Source organism: Miscanthus floridulus, chromosome 3, assembly GCF_019320115.1.
Source record: "Miscanthus floridulus cultivar M001 chromosome 3, ASM1932011v1, whole genome shotgun sequence".
Taxonomy (NCBI): domain Eukaryota; kingdom Viridiplantae; phylum Streptophyta; class Magnoliopsida; order Poales; family Poaceae; genus Miscanthus; species Miscanthus floridulus.
In genome coordinates, this window is record NC_089582.1 from 101,701,006 (window position 1) to 101,718,752 (window position 17,747).

Below are 17,747 nucleotides of genomic sequence, written 5' to 3' on the forward strand. Positions count from 1 at the left end.
GCTTCACCTACAGAGCAGGTGTCCCAGTGGTTTGCTTTGCCAGTGTTAGCCCCATAGTTCACACCTCTTCAGACAAGCTTCACACCGGCTCAGACTTCCTCGCTACTAGTGCTAGATACCTTAGTCTCCAGGAGTCTTGGAGCGACTTTCAATGAGTTGATAGGGTAGCCTACTCTGCCATATTTGCATGTCCTAGGTCTTTCTATAGTTGCACCTATTATTGGGACTATAGAGATGCTCCCTTCCTCAGTGGCATCATCAGAGCCGACTGCTCTAGTCATACCTGCATAGTCTACAGCAGCTTCAGTTGTTGATCTGACCCAGACCGCTTCAGCATTGCTTCTAGCTATAGAGGGTCAGACTGCTTAGAGCTCTGGTTTAGATGATGATGGCACTCAGTTCTAGCTTGCTCTACGTACCTCAGCGCCCGACTCATCCGCTGCAGCCCCACCGACCAACCCTTAGGTTTTGGTGTTTGACACCAAAGGGGGAGAGGGATCGAGTATGTTAGTCTTAGGGGGAGTGACATATCTAGGGGGAGCTTAGTTTATCTATTAGATTATCTATTACATTTGGAGTTTTATGTGTGATACACTATTATGCATTTGTGTGTTTACTTTTATGCATCAAACTATATTTATGTGATAGTGATATCTACGTGATCGTGATATATGACATGTGTGCTCTCTACTTTGAATTATTTATATGTCATATCACTTGTGCTATGCTCATTTGCTTTGCTTCCGTGTTTTACTCCAATACAAATGAGCTTTATTACTTGTACTCAAGCTTATTTCATATCTTTTGAGTACATCATGTTGGCTTGGGTCATATAAGCTTGCCTAACTCTTTTGTTCTTATTGTCAAAAGCTTATACGAACCAAGCATGTTAAAAACCTCAACTCTTTCACATACTCAAGGTAGTATTGTCATCAATCACCAAAAAGGGGGAGATTGAAAGCATCTAGGCCCCTAGTTGGGTTTCGGTGATTAATGACAATACATGATTACTATGACTAACGTGTGTTTTGCAGAGGCAATTAAGTTTGGTCATGGTAATGGAGATTGATTGGGCTATCATGGTGGTCATGCCCCTACAATGGAAATCGTTTCGGCTTTCAAAGGATGGACGACAAGGTTAAGGATGGACTAGTTCTAAGTGTCGTTTAGTGTTGAAGAGACACTTAAAGTAGTTTAGGACTTTGTTTTTCCTTTGGCTGTACTATTAAGGGGGGTATGGACGGGTAGCTTGACCTAGGTGAGTCTAGTGGGTTAGGTATGGTGCACACTTGCTAAACCTAGCACTAGGTAGCTCCTAAAAAGCTCTTAGATCAATTGGAGCAAACTTCATTCACGTACGTTCGAAAATTAGAAGTGAATGGAGGGTCAAATACTGACCGGACATTAGCTTCGGTGTGATCGGACGCTGGTGCAGAGTCCGATCAGTTCATTTGATCAAGGTAAAGACGTTTGGAAGTGACCAGACGCTGAGGGCCAGCGTCCGGTCGACTCTAGTAAGGTTCTAGAGAGGGAAATCACGACCGGACGCGTCCGGTCACTATTTGATCACTGGAATTCAGGGTGAACTGACTGGCGTGTCCGGTCAACTTGACTGGAGCGTCTGGTCACCCCACAGAGGCACACAACGGTTCATTTTTTAGCCCATGTTATAAATACTTCCTCCATTCATGTGTGGGGGTACTTTTGCTCATTTCAACAGCTGAGAAACACCTTTGAGAGTGCCAAGAAGAGCAAGGTCCTAGTGAGGTGATTGAGATTTGAGAATCCCAAAGAGAGCCCTCATTAGTGAGATCAAGAGTAGCAAAGTGTGCATCCACCCTTCTCATTAGACTTGTTGTGGTCAAGTGAGAGTTCATGCTTATTACTCTTGGTGATCGCCATCACCTAGACGGCTTGGTGGTGATTGGGAGCTTGGTGATCATCTGGCGGAGCTTGTGGATGACCTAACTCAAGTTGTGAGCGGTTGTGAGTGATTCACCGCGATGGAGTGTCAAAAAATCAACCCATAGAGAGCACTTGATCCTTGCGCAGATCAAGGGGGAGCTACACCCTTGCGCGGGTGCTCCAACGAGGACTAGTGGGGAGTGGCGACTCTCTGATACCTCAGTAAAACATCGCCGCGTTCCTCCTTCTCTCTTTACTTTGAGCAATTCAATACTTGTCTTTACATTCATAGAATTGCCATGCTAGAGTAGGATTGGAACTTAGGTTGCAAAAGTTTTTGTGCGGTAGAACTTTAGAAACACTTTCTAGGCACAAGGGGTTAATTGGGCTAACCGTTGGATTTAATTATTGCAAAGAAATTTAGAATTAGCCCAATTCACCCCCCCCCCCTCTTGAGCATCTTGATCCTTTCAATGTGTATTTGGTCATCCTTGTGGTTATGGGGCTGCCAGGAACAATGCTCACTTCTGTTTAGTGACCTAGTAAATTATTATAGAAAAGCCACATGAAAGTTGTCTGGGTAAGAAGAGGAGCATATCCTTGTGCTTTTATGTCAATTGGTATTTATTTTGAGGATATTATAAAATCACTCTCTCTGCCATGATTTGAGAATATACAATTATACGTACTGTTGGCACACCAAAAGAATTCTAGTTATGCTATTGTGGGAAAAAAGTGGTGGTTCTGACATAGCTTGTCCCGATTGGTGTTTACTGTGTCAAGATAGACATAGATCACCATGCCTCATTGTTCAGTTACATCCTACTGTATTTATTTTTTATGTGCATTTATACATCACTGATACTCATTTCAGATACGTTTTTATGTGCATTTATATATCATTGATACTCATGTCAGAGTTATTAAGTGGCTGATTTCTCCTTAATTCATAAAATTAAGCGTAATAATCAGCCTGTTCACTTGTTCGTAAACGATCGTAAATTTCCAGCCGAAAACAGTGTTTTTCCCTCACACCAAACCAGCCAGCAATAAATAATCCACGATCGTTTACGGCCTCCCGAACGGGCTGAATGTTTACTGTAGTCTGTAGATGTTCCTTATATATACAGTCATTATATGTCACATAGGTGCCTTTACTCTTTACTTCTTTCCTAATCTTTGTGGCCTAACACTTAACGGTGCTTAAACTTGTAACATACCATGATGTTTTTAGAAATAATAAGTCTAAGCCTTTTACAATATCTGTTTAGACATATAATTACTTTGTTGTTTCTCTCATCCAATTGTGCTATTTACTGTTCAGTCTGAATTTTGCCGTGGAATTTGTTATTTCTAATTTTCCAATCATTATTTGATGGGTGCTTGCCTGTTAGTGAGTAATATGTATGGATGTTGTTTTAGGATAATTAGCAAAGTCAGGATTTATGACCCTCTTTTTGGATTTTTCAGTTTGTCTCAGTCCGTGACTTCCCAGCGAAGTGAGCTGATCTGAAAGCCCCCGCTCTCTGCTCCAGGTATGCCTCTGCTATCTGAACTTGGTTGTGCATGCTATTAGTTTCCTAGGAAATCAGATTTGCCATCTACTATAGGATGTGTCCTATTGATACTATCATGTTGACAGCAAATACACAATACTGTGAGATTTAACTGTTGCCGTGCCTTAAGGGTAAGTTTGAACCGATGCTTCGTTTAATTCTTCTTGTCACAGTCAAATACACAATCTGTAGCTAAGATCCAATATTTACCCCATTTCTTTAAGAGTAGGATTGTCTCCTTCAAACATGGCTACCAAAGACTTCCTTACATAATCCCATGTTGACTTTTGCCTAGGATCTTTAGCTAGAAGAAAGCTTGCTATGCTAACAATAGCAAGTGGCAAACCACCACATTTCTTTAGAATACCAGTTAAGATCTCTTCTGGTACATTAGGGCAAGCTTCTTCCGTACTATATCAGTTTCTTTTATCTTATATTTATTTGCTACCTCATCCCTTTTACTATCTACTGATGTCTTACCTCATTAAATGAGTATGAAACCCCACTGAAACTGGCTTTAGCCTTCAAGGTCATTCACACTTGCATTTTTAAAGCAATTTGATTTTTAAAGGAGAGCAGAGGCAACAACCACAGAGATGAACATTGAGGCCTCTACTCCACAACCTCAAGACACAACCACAACTATCAAGCCTAAGAGGAAACGAGGGGATAGAAAAGCAAATCTATATCTAGATAAGGCATGCTATGTGATAACGGAGGTTGGGCCAGCAGGGGAGATCCTTGAGCCAAAGGAATTAAGAGGACGATTCCGTAATGCGATCAGGGCCCTAGTAAAAGATAAATTGAACCCAATAATCCCTAACTGAAAAGAGGTACCAGAGAACAAAAAGGATGAACTATGGGATAGGCAGCTGAAACTCAATTTTAGATTTCTGGAGGATAAGCATAAACTGGTAAAAAATGCTTTTAGGATGATGGGAGAGTCATTCCGACGTTGGAGGTCGGAGCTCAACAAGAAGTATATCCAAAAGGGGTTAATTTCCTTCAACGAGTTCGGCAAAATAACTCCTAGTTAATGGGAGGAGCTCATGGCAAAGACTTCACCGGAGGCATTGGAGCTCAGTGCTCATAACACCGAGCTAGCGAAGAGGAACAAACACCACCATCATCTAGGCCTCAATGGCTACTATGCAAAGGAAGAGCAGCTTAGGAAGATGGACGAAGAGGCTGCAACTGCTGGGAATATCGATGTGATGAATTTGAAGGTACACTCAAGGAATTGGATATATGCGAGGAGTACAGAATCATCCGGTGGTAATCTTAAGTTTGATAAGTCAGAGACCCAAGAGGCAGTATCAAGGATACTAAAATATGCTAAAGACAAGGAGAAGGGCTCATTCAATCCTTCCAGAGAGAGGGACGAGCTTAGCCTTGGCTTGGGAAACAAGGAGCACACAGGCCACACCAGGGGGCTAGGGAAAAGGACGACCTAGAAGCAAGGATTCGAAGAGGACAGACACATGTACAAGAAACATGGCAGAGACTGGGAGACTAATCTTGAGCTCCAAGTGAAGGCTCTAGTTGTGAAGGCACTAGAGGAGCAAGGACTGTATATGGAGCCACAGATATTAAAGACGCCACCACGAGAACTAGCATTAGTTGGCAGCCCTCCAAAAGTTCCTAGCAGCCAAGGTTCCACTGTAGCCACAACCCCCGTCGATCGCATACGAAACCAACTACTTACACCTTGGTGTTTCTCAGCGGCCGGCAGAACACTGTGATGGAGGTGGCAATGGGTGTGGCACATCCTCCTGGTGGCTTACACCACAATAATAAGATACCGCCGGACTACACTAGGGTCGAGGTGCATACTGTGAAGCCTGAGTTCATGCAGTGGAGAATAGACTACGCAACTCCTGAGGGGCTAGTGTTACTCGAAGATGTCATGGGGCAGTTCATCCTCTGGCACAAACGGGACATTATATTGACTGCTTCTTCGCCGCATCCCCCTCTCCCAAATTTGGAGCGAGTTGTTGAGGTTGGGGAGATATTTTCATCGTCTCGTGACCACCACATTCCTGAGATGCCACATTCTTCCCCGCCTCCTAGCGAGCATGTGCCTGATGAGATGCCACAACCTTCTCTAGCTCGTACCGAGCAGGTACATGATGAGATGCCACAGTCTTCTCAACAAGCACAGCCGATACATGAACAACGAGTGCCTCCTGAAGAAGGTGATGCATAAGAAGATGGGGACGTGCCTACATGGGAACTTCGAAAGAAGCATCCAATCACCATAAGGCCAGTTTATGTTTCGATGAAAGACGTCTCGTCGGTGTCCAAGTGGTATTCCCATGACCAGTTCAAGCCTGAGAACTAAGTTAAAAAAGTCCCATCATGGGGTTCTGAGGAGGCCGTCACTAGCAAACTCCACCAAAGTACAAAGCAGTATCTAAATGTTGATGCCATCAAATGGTCAAAGGATTGCCCGAAAACATATGAAAAAGGCAAGCCATTCCTACCAAACCGGGACATCCAGCGCCTACCACTTGGAATGAGAAGGTTCCATAATTGGTACTTGCATGTTCTCCCAACGAGCATAGACCTCATACAAGCATGCTTCCCCACCGGCACATTTGGAAGCCTAGCTGGAAAAATTGTCTTTGACTTCAATGACATGCATGCATGCTTTCACCTAGGAGCAATAGAGATGAATCTAATTCGCACGTGGTGCTTGTAAGTCCTTGTCCTCCCGATATGATATGAATGTAATCTTTGAATTTTATTGTAACTAACCCACGCCGTGATTTGTAGAATGCAAGTGCACATTGTCAAATAAATGTCAAGTGTGAAAGCCGGGTATCTAGACCCTCAAGCCATAGCCCAAACAAATTTTAATTACCCTAAACAGTGGAAACTTGATGCCAAAGAGCTAGCTGCTGCAAAGACTCTTTGGGAGAAAGAGCACATCCGTACGACGAAACTAAGGGAAGAGTCCCTTAAGGTTGTGGCATACATTGCCCTGGCTTTCAAAATTCTCCAACAGCACTCTACTATATGGCTACCATACAACTTCGTGTAAGTTCAACTCTATACTTAAAGCTTTGTTAGATATATTTTATTCGATGCAAAAGAGCTTATCTAGTTCTATGATTAAATCCATACAACAACCACTGGATTTGTATAGTCGTCGATGTCGGGAGGAGCATGGTATGGGACTTTGATTCAATAGATAGGGATCCGGTGACATACAAAGACTTTATATCGATTCTCAAGACGTATACATATCGACAATCCTCATTAGCTTATATATTTGTATACATACTTGTAACGTCCACTTTTGGATACTAACAAGTTATATTTGCTAAAATAATTCAAACATGGCATTTAGGTTCTATGTCACTAAATATCATGGAAGGCATGATCCAGCAAGGAAGAAAAAGCTGGCTATAAAAACACTATGTGCGGTAAGTGTAACTTACTTCTTTAGTACTCTATTATATGGCTGTCAAAAGCATTACTTAACATTTTCATATGCAAAACACATAGTGCCCCAAGCAAAAGCCTGGGAGTGTATATTGTGGATACTATATATGTTCTATGATGAGTAACACCGGTGCCTACAGGAGACACCCCTTAAGGGTAAGTTTGAACGTCTTCACCCATAGTATAAAAACTTCGTACATGGTATGAAATACTAAACCGAAACTTATTCTCTTGTAGTAGAAAGAAGAGAGAAATGAAAAGAGACCCATACAAGGATAACCAACTCTTAGATCTCGTCGGCGACCTTTGCAACTTCATATTGGACCAGATCGTACACATCAAAGGCGCCTACCATGACCGAGAGTCTGACTTAGGTAGAAATCCTCAGTACCAACACCTTCGTGAGACTGAAAGGCTAGCTCTAGGACGTTGATAACAATATGTATGGAATTTGATATTGGTTTTATCTTGTGAATTATGTCTATTTAACGATGGATTGTATATATTCTTGTGAATTGGACTTGTAATTATAGTTTATATAATACTTTTGTGCTTGTAGTCTAAGGGGTTCGGAATGCTGGTCGCGGGGGTTTGGCAACGCGAACGCGGTTCGGAACGTTGGTCGTGGGGCGTTCGGCAACACGAACGCTGGATGGAATACGTGGAAACAAACAGTGTTCTAGTCGAATTTGAATTATAAATTTGATTTTTTTTTGCGAGAAAACATACTGTAGGGGCGGTTCTAGACTAAACCGCCCCTACAAATAGGTATTATAGGGGCGACTGGTACTACAGCCGCCTCTATAAATCGATTTGTAGGAGCGGCCTGAGAACTGCCCCTACAAATGCATGATTTGTAGAGACAGTTTGATAGGAGCGGCTGGCCAAATCGTCCCTATAAAGGGTTACGAGCCGCCCTAAAAAAATGTTTATGTAGTAGTGCAAGGCTAAGTCTTTTTGATATGTGCGTTTGGCGCCGATGTGGAATCTGGGGCGGCACGCCACGTCCTTGTGTTGGGGAAGCCCTAAATCCGCCCCAGTCCAGCAAAAACGACTCAACAGTCAGAAGCCAAAAAGACCATGCTGCTTCTAAGAAAAGCTGCTTTTGGAGAAGAAAAGGAAAACAAAAACACCCAAGGGCACTCAGACAACTAGCTCTACATGCATAGTGCAGCCGACGTACATCTCCCGGCCATGTGAGCGTGACAATTCTGCTCTACCTTTATAATGAGAAGACCGGACAAGATCACTATCACTTTCTTCACACAAGACGACGAACCTAGCTGCGGATGCTGATCCGTATACCGTGACAAATCTGTCACCTTAGTGCTGTAAATTTGCAATCGCTGTCATCGATCGACAACTTAACTTTCAATTTGTAATAATCAAATTCAAGTCAACATGGGCGAATGTGTAGCTGCCTTTTCTTATGTTGAGTTAACATCCCTAGCTAACTGTTAATACGCTAGCCCAATAACATATGCTCTGCATATAGCTAGGTTAAAGTCTTATGTAAGATGTAAAATATTATAGGTTTTTGAATTTAAGACCCATAACTAATCAAAATTTCTTATTTTTTTACTCTCCTTGGAGGTATTTTTCCTACTCCTACCTTAATAATGGAAGAAGTGGGTACTTTAGGAATATTAGTGGTATTTTATAATAGCAAGGTAGTAGTACTTTATGGTGTATTTTTTTTATAATAGTAGACACGTCAAATGTGGAAATAACGGTCTATTTTAGTTTATTTTTAGTAATAATAGGAGTGGGTAATTTAGATACAAATTTAGGTGTTATATTAGATGCATGATCCTTTGGAGTAACAGAGGCGTATAATCTAGATGTAAATTTAGAAATTTACTTTATTAAAAAAACTTGACCCCTCGGGTAAGACCTCCACGGGGCATTGATGAAAAGGAAAGATTTTTTCACAAGGGTTAGAAAAGGCCGCGAACCCTTTTTTTTTATCTAGCACGTCTTGTGGGGATTAACTTGGAGGTGATTAATTCTCAGCATATTGAAATAAAAACAAAATGTACCAAGATGGAATTGATGATTGGAGCCTCGCCGGCCTACGCATCACAACAAGTGGCTGGACGGAGATTCACACCAATTTTCAGAACCAGCTCATGAAACCCCCGCAAGTGAGAAGTGAGAACACCCTGCAGCTCCGGGCACTTTCCTGGATACCCACACACCATCCAGCCGGCACAAAAGAGGCCCACATTGACCTGGTTTGTGCTGGAAATTAAACGAGAGAGGAAAAAACAGGCAGATAGGCGACACCGGAAAGGCAGGATCGTTGCCACCTTTTTCCAGAAGAAAAGAATGTGACACCGGAATGATCCGTCGCGTTTAAATTTTCACTCAAAAAAGCGATCATCAAAGTGGTGGACGACTTGGTTAAGGGGATGCTGGGAGCCTGGGATGGGTGGTGCTTCTGAGCCTTTTCTCCTTGTCTTCGCCTGACCTAGCGTTTGGATTCAGGAATCCCATGTCCGCTTTGAAACTGTGATTGGACATCAGCATGGTGTCATGCGTAATCTTGTCAATAATGGCAGCAGAAAAGTATTGTCATTGTGCTGTGTTAGGATGGCTCGAATCATTAATCTATCTTTTACTTTCTTTCAGGTCGTTGTGAACTCTTAAAACTGAAGGTACTACTAGCTAGCTGCCTGCCTGCCTGAACCATGTAGAGACTACGCTCTGCTCACCTTTTGCCTCATGTCATGGATGAGTCCATTTCCTATTGTCATGTCATAACCTCTTAGCTAGCTAGGCTCTTAGGGCCTGTTTGGAACGCATGAATCAAAAACACGGAAATAGGAAAAAAACGTAGGAATGGGGTGAGTGTGTAGTGGTAAAACAGAGGAAAGGAAAAACGCGGGAAATAACTAGAAGGGGTGTTTGGAACGCAGGAATCCATAACACAGGAAAACACGGGAAATAACTAGAAGGAATGTGCTGCGTGAGCGAGCAAGCGTCGTAGGAAAATTTCCCTTAGCTCTGAGCACATTTTTTCTTTCCTTCAAAAGTACAATCTCTATTGTCTTTCCTCTAGAAAGTTTTCCTCCGAATCCTTTGATCCAAACGTGTCATCTCCATTCCTTTCCTATGGAACTAAATCCTTCACTTTTCCTCCGTTTTTCCTTCATCCCAAACGGGGCCTTACTGGCCCGAGTAGAAGATGGGAATTCAAAAGATTAGCTAAGATCCATAGCAAAGTCAAAAGCTCTTGTTCCTAATTAATTTCTTTTTACCGGTCGAGCGATTTGACCTGCGGATGAGAATGTCCTTGCATAAGCTTGCTGCATATATATATACATAAGCGGTGAAATTGACTGTCTTCTCTTTGTACAAATGACAAATATATATACACTGGCTGTTACACTTTCCATTAAACATGCAGAATAATAGATGAAATGAAAGCGACCAAGTGAACAACTTGAGACTTATTTTACTACAAGGCAATAACTCAGCAACATGATATTTCTGGACTTCAGTTCAGTATTAGATATCCAAGTTGTTACCCACTTGACCTACGATATCCTATTCTGTCGATCTATAGAATTAACCTGTTACTTATTTTTATTTATTTATCTCACGAATCTCATCATGAAAATCACTTAGGTGGTTAACAATGATGATTCATTCATTTGGATGTGACAGACGAGGTTAAACCAACTGAACTTGGCGCGAAGTTCCTTTTGTCCTGTTCGCGAAATCAACTTGACCTACGTAAGTACTGAAACAGCTAACCAATGATACCGGTAAATTCTAGAAGGATATTCGAAGGGGCAAGTTTTCGACTGCACCCATTCAATGATTTTCACTTTCATACTAGAGATCAGTTACTGTCTGGATTGTTAAACCATATCATTGCGCCGGCCATGATTTTGTTAATCCTTCTAAATCGTCAGCAGAAAATGGTTGTGAACTTAGGATGAAGTCAACACTTCCTCTTCTTGTTATTTTGTCAATTTATATATATGCAAGTGAAAACACTGAGATGGACCTTAGAAACTTGTGGTTATAAATGTCTATGTCGATGACCATGCAAATAGAAATTGGAGAGTGACCAGACTGTGCAAGATTTTAAATCCCTGATGGTGGGTTGGTGGCCTAAATATGATACTAGGGCTAGTCCCTTTCAGAAATCCAAGCTGCATTGAAAAGATGAAGTGCGTTAAGTTTTTATTTCTTTTTTGAAAAAGATGTAGGGACTAATTTGCTTCACGTTGAGAAATTAACAAATCCAAGTCAATCGTGGAGCATCGTACATCAGTACGGTTGATGATATAATATATATATAGCATGAGGCGACCTTTTCGTGCCTGTGTAAGATTTCTAGTGTTGTGCTATAGACAAAAGCAAGGACACAATTAATCAGTGTGGTCATGTGAAAGTACATACTGATCAGTTTGTCAATGATTGAGGAATAAGGGACCTAGAGAATTGTCCTGAGATGTTCTCCTAGGGCCAGGGGTAATTTGACAATTCGCCACACAGGGAAGGCAGGGAGTCGGGGGATATTTGCCACAGTTGCTTATGCTCGCAAAATACCCCTTCAAATTATACGTAGATTTTGTTCCAAACATTCATGATGTTTGCCCAATCATCCTTAGGCCCGGTAGGGTTACAAATGATTGACAGTTTGTATAAAAGTGCATCGGCAGAACGACTTTGTGTTCCAGCAGTTTCGATACTGGATTAGATAAACTAGACCTATGTGATATCTGGATAATCTTAGCAGCATGGCAATCAAGAGAGATACTAATCATATTAGCAGTACTATAATGGTCAATAACACATCCCGAATAGCAATGGGGATACACTTTGGATGGCCCTATTCGCTTTGCTGAAAAAACAAGTTGAAACACTGTTTCGGCTGATTTATTGTGAGAGAAAAACACGGTTCCGGCTGAAAAAAACAAGCTGAAAAATATGAATTATAAGAGAAGCGAACAGGGCCATTATGGTATCCACCGTGGTTACATCTAATTGATCGGGCAAGAAATGAATGCCAACACGCCCATTCATTCCGCATGATCCCTGTATATTTCCTAGTTCCCCGCTTGGACATTTTGTTACAGTACAGGTTGGCCCAATCCAATCTACTCCTCCCTTGTAGAAGGAGCCATTCCTGCTGAAGGGCTGTCTGCGAAGTACTCCGGGTGTTTCAAGTTCACACCATGCTGCAGAGAGAAGTCTCATGTGAGTATCAGGGTATATAAGTTAACAAATGGAGCAAAAGCTAATGTGGTGGAAAGTAGTCCAGTGACCATGGCCAGTAGTTAGGACTGCTTAAAAATGACTTTTAAGCCTAAAAATGCCATGTCCGCTGCAGTTATAGATCTCATTGCTGATATGCTGCATCCGTCTTTAAAAAATGATATCATTGTTAGGACTGCTCATTGGCTAAGGGAGCCGCTACTCTATTCCTAAGCCTAAACAGGATAAAGATTTTATGAATTAGGATTACATTTAGTAGTTACTCTATTCTTCCAGCAATGATGCCATGAGACGCTATTTAGGGATTTGGAAGACTGGAACTTCAAATTAGAGGTACTATAGAAGCACCTTCAAAAAATCAGGATCTTTACCAAATCTAATTTCAAGGATGTCTGGATGGTGTACGCTGAAGAATCAATCTCTCTATCAGCATTATGAACTTTGTATATCATATAGAGCACAAAAATGATGCCCTTTGTGCAAGGTTTCGATATAACAGACTTATTTTGGAACATAAGAAAGAACAAAAACACCATCATCCTGCTTAATAGCACTGCTATGGTACAAAATATACATTGATTGATTACTAAAGGTCAACCGGAAAAGATAGTTTGCTGTGGACTGAAGATACACCACGGTTTTCGACGTAGCCTTAAGAGTTGTGCTAATCGGATTGCAAGATTTAGGCACACTGGGAAAGAGGAAATTTCACATCCCTGCAGGGACTACACTGTTTTTCAGTGAGATTCCAAAGGTGCTTCTATGCATATAATGGTCTTGTCGATGATTTTGCATAAACCATTAAAGCTATGGGTTTGTCACTAAGAATGTCAGAATATGCCATGTTGGATTGGCATTTTGAAATTTGATTTGCTACTCCATTGATTTATTGATTGCACTATCCACTATTACACATTTAATTTAAATGGGAGATGAATTGTGACTTCAAATTTTAGCAACATCCACATCCCACTTTTCGTTCTTATACAATGACAGGAAGGTTGATGATTTTGGTCTAATCAGTACAGGCAAAGAAAACCATGCTAGTCTGATATCCATGGCCTTGTATGTTTAGGTCCATGCAAAATGTCAATAACAGAAGATGGTGTGAACCTCACTCTTGCAAAAGATACACGTCATATGGGCACTGCCGCTGGGTCGCTGGAACTGACCATATCTAATCTAAAGGAACTGAATCATCATTAAGATCTCCAACTGGTGCAGCACATGGTATGTGCTTAAATATCTATCCTGCATTGTTAAGTTTTTGCTCATGTGCTCTTTTCTTAATTGACGCTAACAGTTGGTTATTCCTTACGAATTTTTGGAAATTTGTGAGGACCAAGAGCATATCAAACTGGATCTACATAACTGTTTAAGTTTAAGAAAACAGTGCGGAGATTCAATTTCAAATCCTGACAAAACAGATAGTTGTAGTGTCTAAACCAAATAATGTGCTCCTGAATGATTTTTCTATCAAGAATACAGAAGATTTGCCCAGCTGGTTTGAATACAAAAGATAATAAACGGTAAGCTGCTGCCAACAAAAAAAGTAAAAGTGCAAACTGCAGAATTAAATGGAAACATGGTCACCTCACGCAAGGCTTTAGAAAGATCGTCCATGGTTAATACAAGACGTCTATCCTGAAAATGACATTTTTTAAGAAAATGTGACAAGTAAACAGTAAGGATACTAAACAAGATTTATCGCTAGGAACATGAAAAGTTCAACTACTGAGTAAATACACCTTAGGCTGTTTGCTCTTATTGTCTTTGATAGGTGCCGCTACCCTAGCCTTGCAGTGCCTAGTTCAAGGGAAAGAAAAATGTAATACCAAAATTAGTGCACACAACTACAGAGTGTATAATGCATATTGCTAAAAAATTCTTAAAATAGTTTGCTATATAGTGAAGAGCATAGAGTGTCATACACTGACCAAAAAAACACAAAATAAGACCCTAGCAAACTTGCACAATAACACAATATAATCCGAAAATGGCACAAGAATGTTTAAGCTTCAAAGTTCAAACCTTCCCACCCTCCCCTCCTTGTAATGAATATGTTTATCCACGGGATTAGTAAATCACAATGCCTTTCAGTTATGGCTGTTCCCCTCCCCTTCCTCATCTTGTCACAAGTTTTTCCATCATAACTCAGGCCCAACAGCTGAACAAGGTGAATTCCATTGTCACCTCTTCTACTCATTTTAGCGGTCCTTTTCTAGAATCCAGCTCAGCTGCCATGTGCTGCCCTAGGCTAACTGTGATCGCCAGACCACTGCCTGCTGAATGGGCATTCCGGGTCATGTCATGCTAGGTGCCTCTGAGTCTCTCCACCAGGTGCTACCGCACTAGCCTGCTGCCACTACAATTGCAAATTGCAGCTTGCTATGGCACATGATGTGAAACTCACGATGATTGATCAAGCATCCTTTAGTTAACTAGGTATGCAGCTTGCTATGGCACATGATGTGAAACTCACGATGATTGATCAAGCATCCTTTAGTTAACTAGGTATGCTTTTAGTTGTTAACTCATGATGATGATACCAAAAAAAAAACCTAATTGACCTGTTTTCTAATTTCAGTATCCTTAGTTATTCATCACTTGATTAGCCAGGCCACATGAAGAATGAGCTCCATCAGTAATATAAGTATCTTGTATGTTTTTTTAAAAAACTTTGAAGAAGACAATTGTGTGTTACACTGTTACCCCCCCTTTGGATTTCCATTAAAGAAACCAAGCCTCAGCTGGTATATTACCTGTTTATGGAAGTAACTTGACTGCACAAAAATAGGGGGGAAACATTAATATTTTTTAATTTTGCCCGTTGTAAGCTATAACACGAAACTCTATTGTCACACTGAACTAAATGTCATTATACACTATTTCTAGCTTAACTTGCTAACATGCACCCTGCACAAGACAACTTAACTGTAAAATGAGGATAGGTCTCACAGGTCATGAATCAAGTGAGTAATACAAGCACATCCATTATGTATCAGAACATAATCCTTTAACAAAAACGAACTCCTTTAATGAACAGAACCCTCGGAGGGAGTCAGTGGATGCAGAGCGATCCATGGAACCCTTGGCTAGTATAGAAAATTCCAAGAGAGATCACACTATATTTTTAGACAACAAAGAAGGAGGAATATTCTTTTCTACCAAGAAATATCCAAAGGACTAATCCATCACTATGGTGGCATGGTAAGTTTGCGAGAGCAGCAGAGAGCGAACAAAGTAGTTACAACTATCAAAAACACAAATAAATGATTTTGATTGAAGCCTACTAAACCTGCCAAACCAAACCAAAACATGGAATTGCACAGAAGATTTGAATTGATGTGGAAGAAACTGTTTTATTCTTGAATATGCTATCATTGATATTAATAAGGTAATCCTTTACTTTGTAAAAGACTATGAATTTACTCACTGAAGAGAATCGCTAGCGATGTCCGAAAGGAACTTCTGGGTGGCTACAGCAACCAGTCTTGTTCTGTAAAACACGAAATTAAACTATGTCAGCAAGAAATCAAGTAATTTGTGTTTCTAACTTTAATGATTCCATGGCACTGATCAAATCTCAGCTTACTACTATTCATAGGGGAGAGAGATTGGAAGAGCACTCACAGGCGAAGGTCGGGGCAGTGGAACCCGCTGCGGCCAAGGTAGTGCTCCACCAGCTCTGCTAAGCCATTGACAGAAAAGTAGAGAAGACAAGAGGGAAACGGCGGCACCATACCGTGGGGGTGTAGTCCATGAGGGATGAGAGGAACTCAGTGAGTGCAGCCTCGTCGTCGTGCCACCCATCCCCACCTCGACCCACTCCTGGACCCATGCCCCCGCCAGGGCCTCCTGCGCCGCCGCCGCTGTTGCTGCTCATCATCCTGGGCCTCTCACGTCCTGCCACCTCGCTGACCCCACCGCGCAATTAGCTGGTAAGATCCGAAGGGTAAGAATCGGCGAAGATAGCAAATAAGAAGAGAGTGGCGGATCAAGGATTTTTGCATAGGGTATGCCGGACCAAAATTTCTATATGCAAACCGGTAAAATCCATTTAGCAATTCGGTAAAGTACCATAAAAATTGCCCCACAATTTGGTACACAACTACTAAATAGCATAATAATAAGTCTTAAATTACAATACAAACATTTTAAACAACATACTAATAGCTTGAAATATGCATGATATAGAATCTTAAAGATCATATATAATTACAAGGCAATCATCACTACTTATCAATGAATGTGACAACGCAATCATCCAAAAGACTATCATTGATCTTATTTTTCGGTTAATTTCTACAATTGTACTACCTACATGGCTACAACTGTAAGCTACAACAAAAATATCAAATTAGATTAGAGAAAGTAGGGTTAGGGATTTGGGGACCTTGAAAGGAAGAAGAGAATGGAAGGGAAGAGGCTTCTTAGTTCTGACAGATGTGCCGCCGACGACCCGACGACTCCTCCTTCCGTCCGGAAACCGGGCGTCACCGCGTCAGCGGCTCGGGTCGGGGGGGGGGGGGGGGGGGGGGGGGGGGGGGGGGGGGGCGGGGGGTGTTGGCGGGGGCGGCGCTGTGCTTCGCGGACTGCGGAGCCGCGGAGAGCTGAAGACGGCGGACCGGGGGCTGGGGGAGGCCGCCGGCCAGGCGGGAACCGTCCAGCCAAGCAGCCGGGGCGGCGCGCCGGTGTCGCTGGCGGACAGGAGTCGCCGAGTCGGGCGTGTAGGCGTGAATGGCCTGCGTGCGGTCTTGTTTTTCTTTGAGGGTTTTAGGGGTGTTTGGTTTGGTCGCTACAGCATCGAATGTTTAGATAGTATTAAATATAGATTAATTATTAAATTAATTATATAATTGGTGACTAATTTGTGAGACGAATCTTTTAAGCCTAATTAGTTCATGATTTGACAACGTGATGCTACAGTAATCGTATGCTAATGACAGATTAATTAGGCTAAAAAAACGTCTCGCAAATTAGCCTCTATGTAATTGGTTTTGTAATTAATCTATATTTCATGTTCTTTACTAGTATCTAAACGTTCGATGTGACATAAATTTTAGGAACGACTAAAGAACCAAACACCCCTTACTCGTATACTGCTAAGAAGATGTCATTTCCTACGCGCCACTAGAAAGTTCAGGCGCACCCAGATATCATGACATTTTATTATTTTCCCTCTCATGCCATTCCATCCACTTTTTCATCTAACGGTGTTAATCTGCGTTGAAAAAATCCTAAATTTATGCCCTCACCTCGTTGACCAAACGAGATGTGTAAAGTTTATCAGGGGGCTATCGGAAAGATTTACAAGACACATTATACAACAATTTATAAGATAGAAAGGGTAGGGCTTAAACTGTAAAGAGATCTTCTTCAACCTTCAGTCATGGATGATTGTGCACTCGTGCAGTAGAGGTGATGCTCCGGGCAGGGTAGGGGTGGGCTCGGCTCCGACGACCAGTAGTGCTTGACCGTGCAGGGGTGGGCTCGGACGGCCGCACAAGCAGTAGTGGGCTCGGCAGGCGGTGCGCGAGCGAGCTCCGTCCCGTCCACCTTAGGCGGTCGCGCAAGCGAGCTCCGTTTCGTCCACCGCAGGTGGTT

The 17,747-nt window shown here is 41.9% G+C and overlaps 1 protein-coding gene across 1 annotated transcript; it reads right to left on the minus strand.

Annotated features, from left to right (window-relative positions):
- Positions 1 to 11,681: 11,681 nt before the first annotated feature.
- LOC136546276 (transcription initiation factor TFIID subunit 10-like) lies at positions 11,682 to 16,663 on the minus strand. The gene is made up of 7 exons (XM_066538249.1): positions 16,537 to 16,663; positions 15,879 to 16,078; positions 15,774 to 15,831; positions 15,577 to 15,639; positions 13,889 to 13,946; positions 13,734 to 13,784; positions 11,682 to 12,103 (listed from the first exon to the last, which is right to left on the minus strand). The coding sequence occupies exons 2-7, from the start codon at positions 16,027 to 16,029 to the stop codon at positions 12,023 to 12,025; spliced, it is 462 nt and encodes a 153-aa protein (XP_066394346.1). The 5' UTR covers positions 16,030 to 16,078; positions 16,537 to 16,663; the 3' UTR covers positions 11,682 to 12,022.
- Between the last annotated feature and the right edge of the window lie 1,084 nt (positions 16,664 to 17,747).

Coding starts and splice junctions, on each gene's coding strand:
- LOC136546276 (XM_066538249.1), bottom strand. CDS start 16,029: ATGATGAGCAGCAACAGCGGCGGCGGCGCAGGAGGCCCTGGCGGGGGC. Junction 15,832..15,878: donor CTACACCCCCACGGTATGGT/GCCGCCGTTTCC, acceptor TCAATGGCTTAG/CAGAGCTGGTGGAGCACTAC. Junction 15,640..15,773: donor CACTGCCCCGACCTTCGCCT/GTGAGTGCTCTT, acceptor CGTGTTTTACAG/AACAAGACTGGTTGCTGTAG.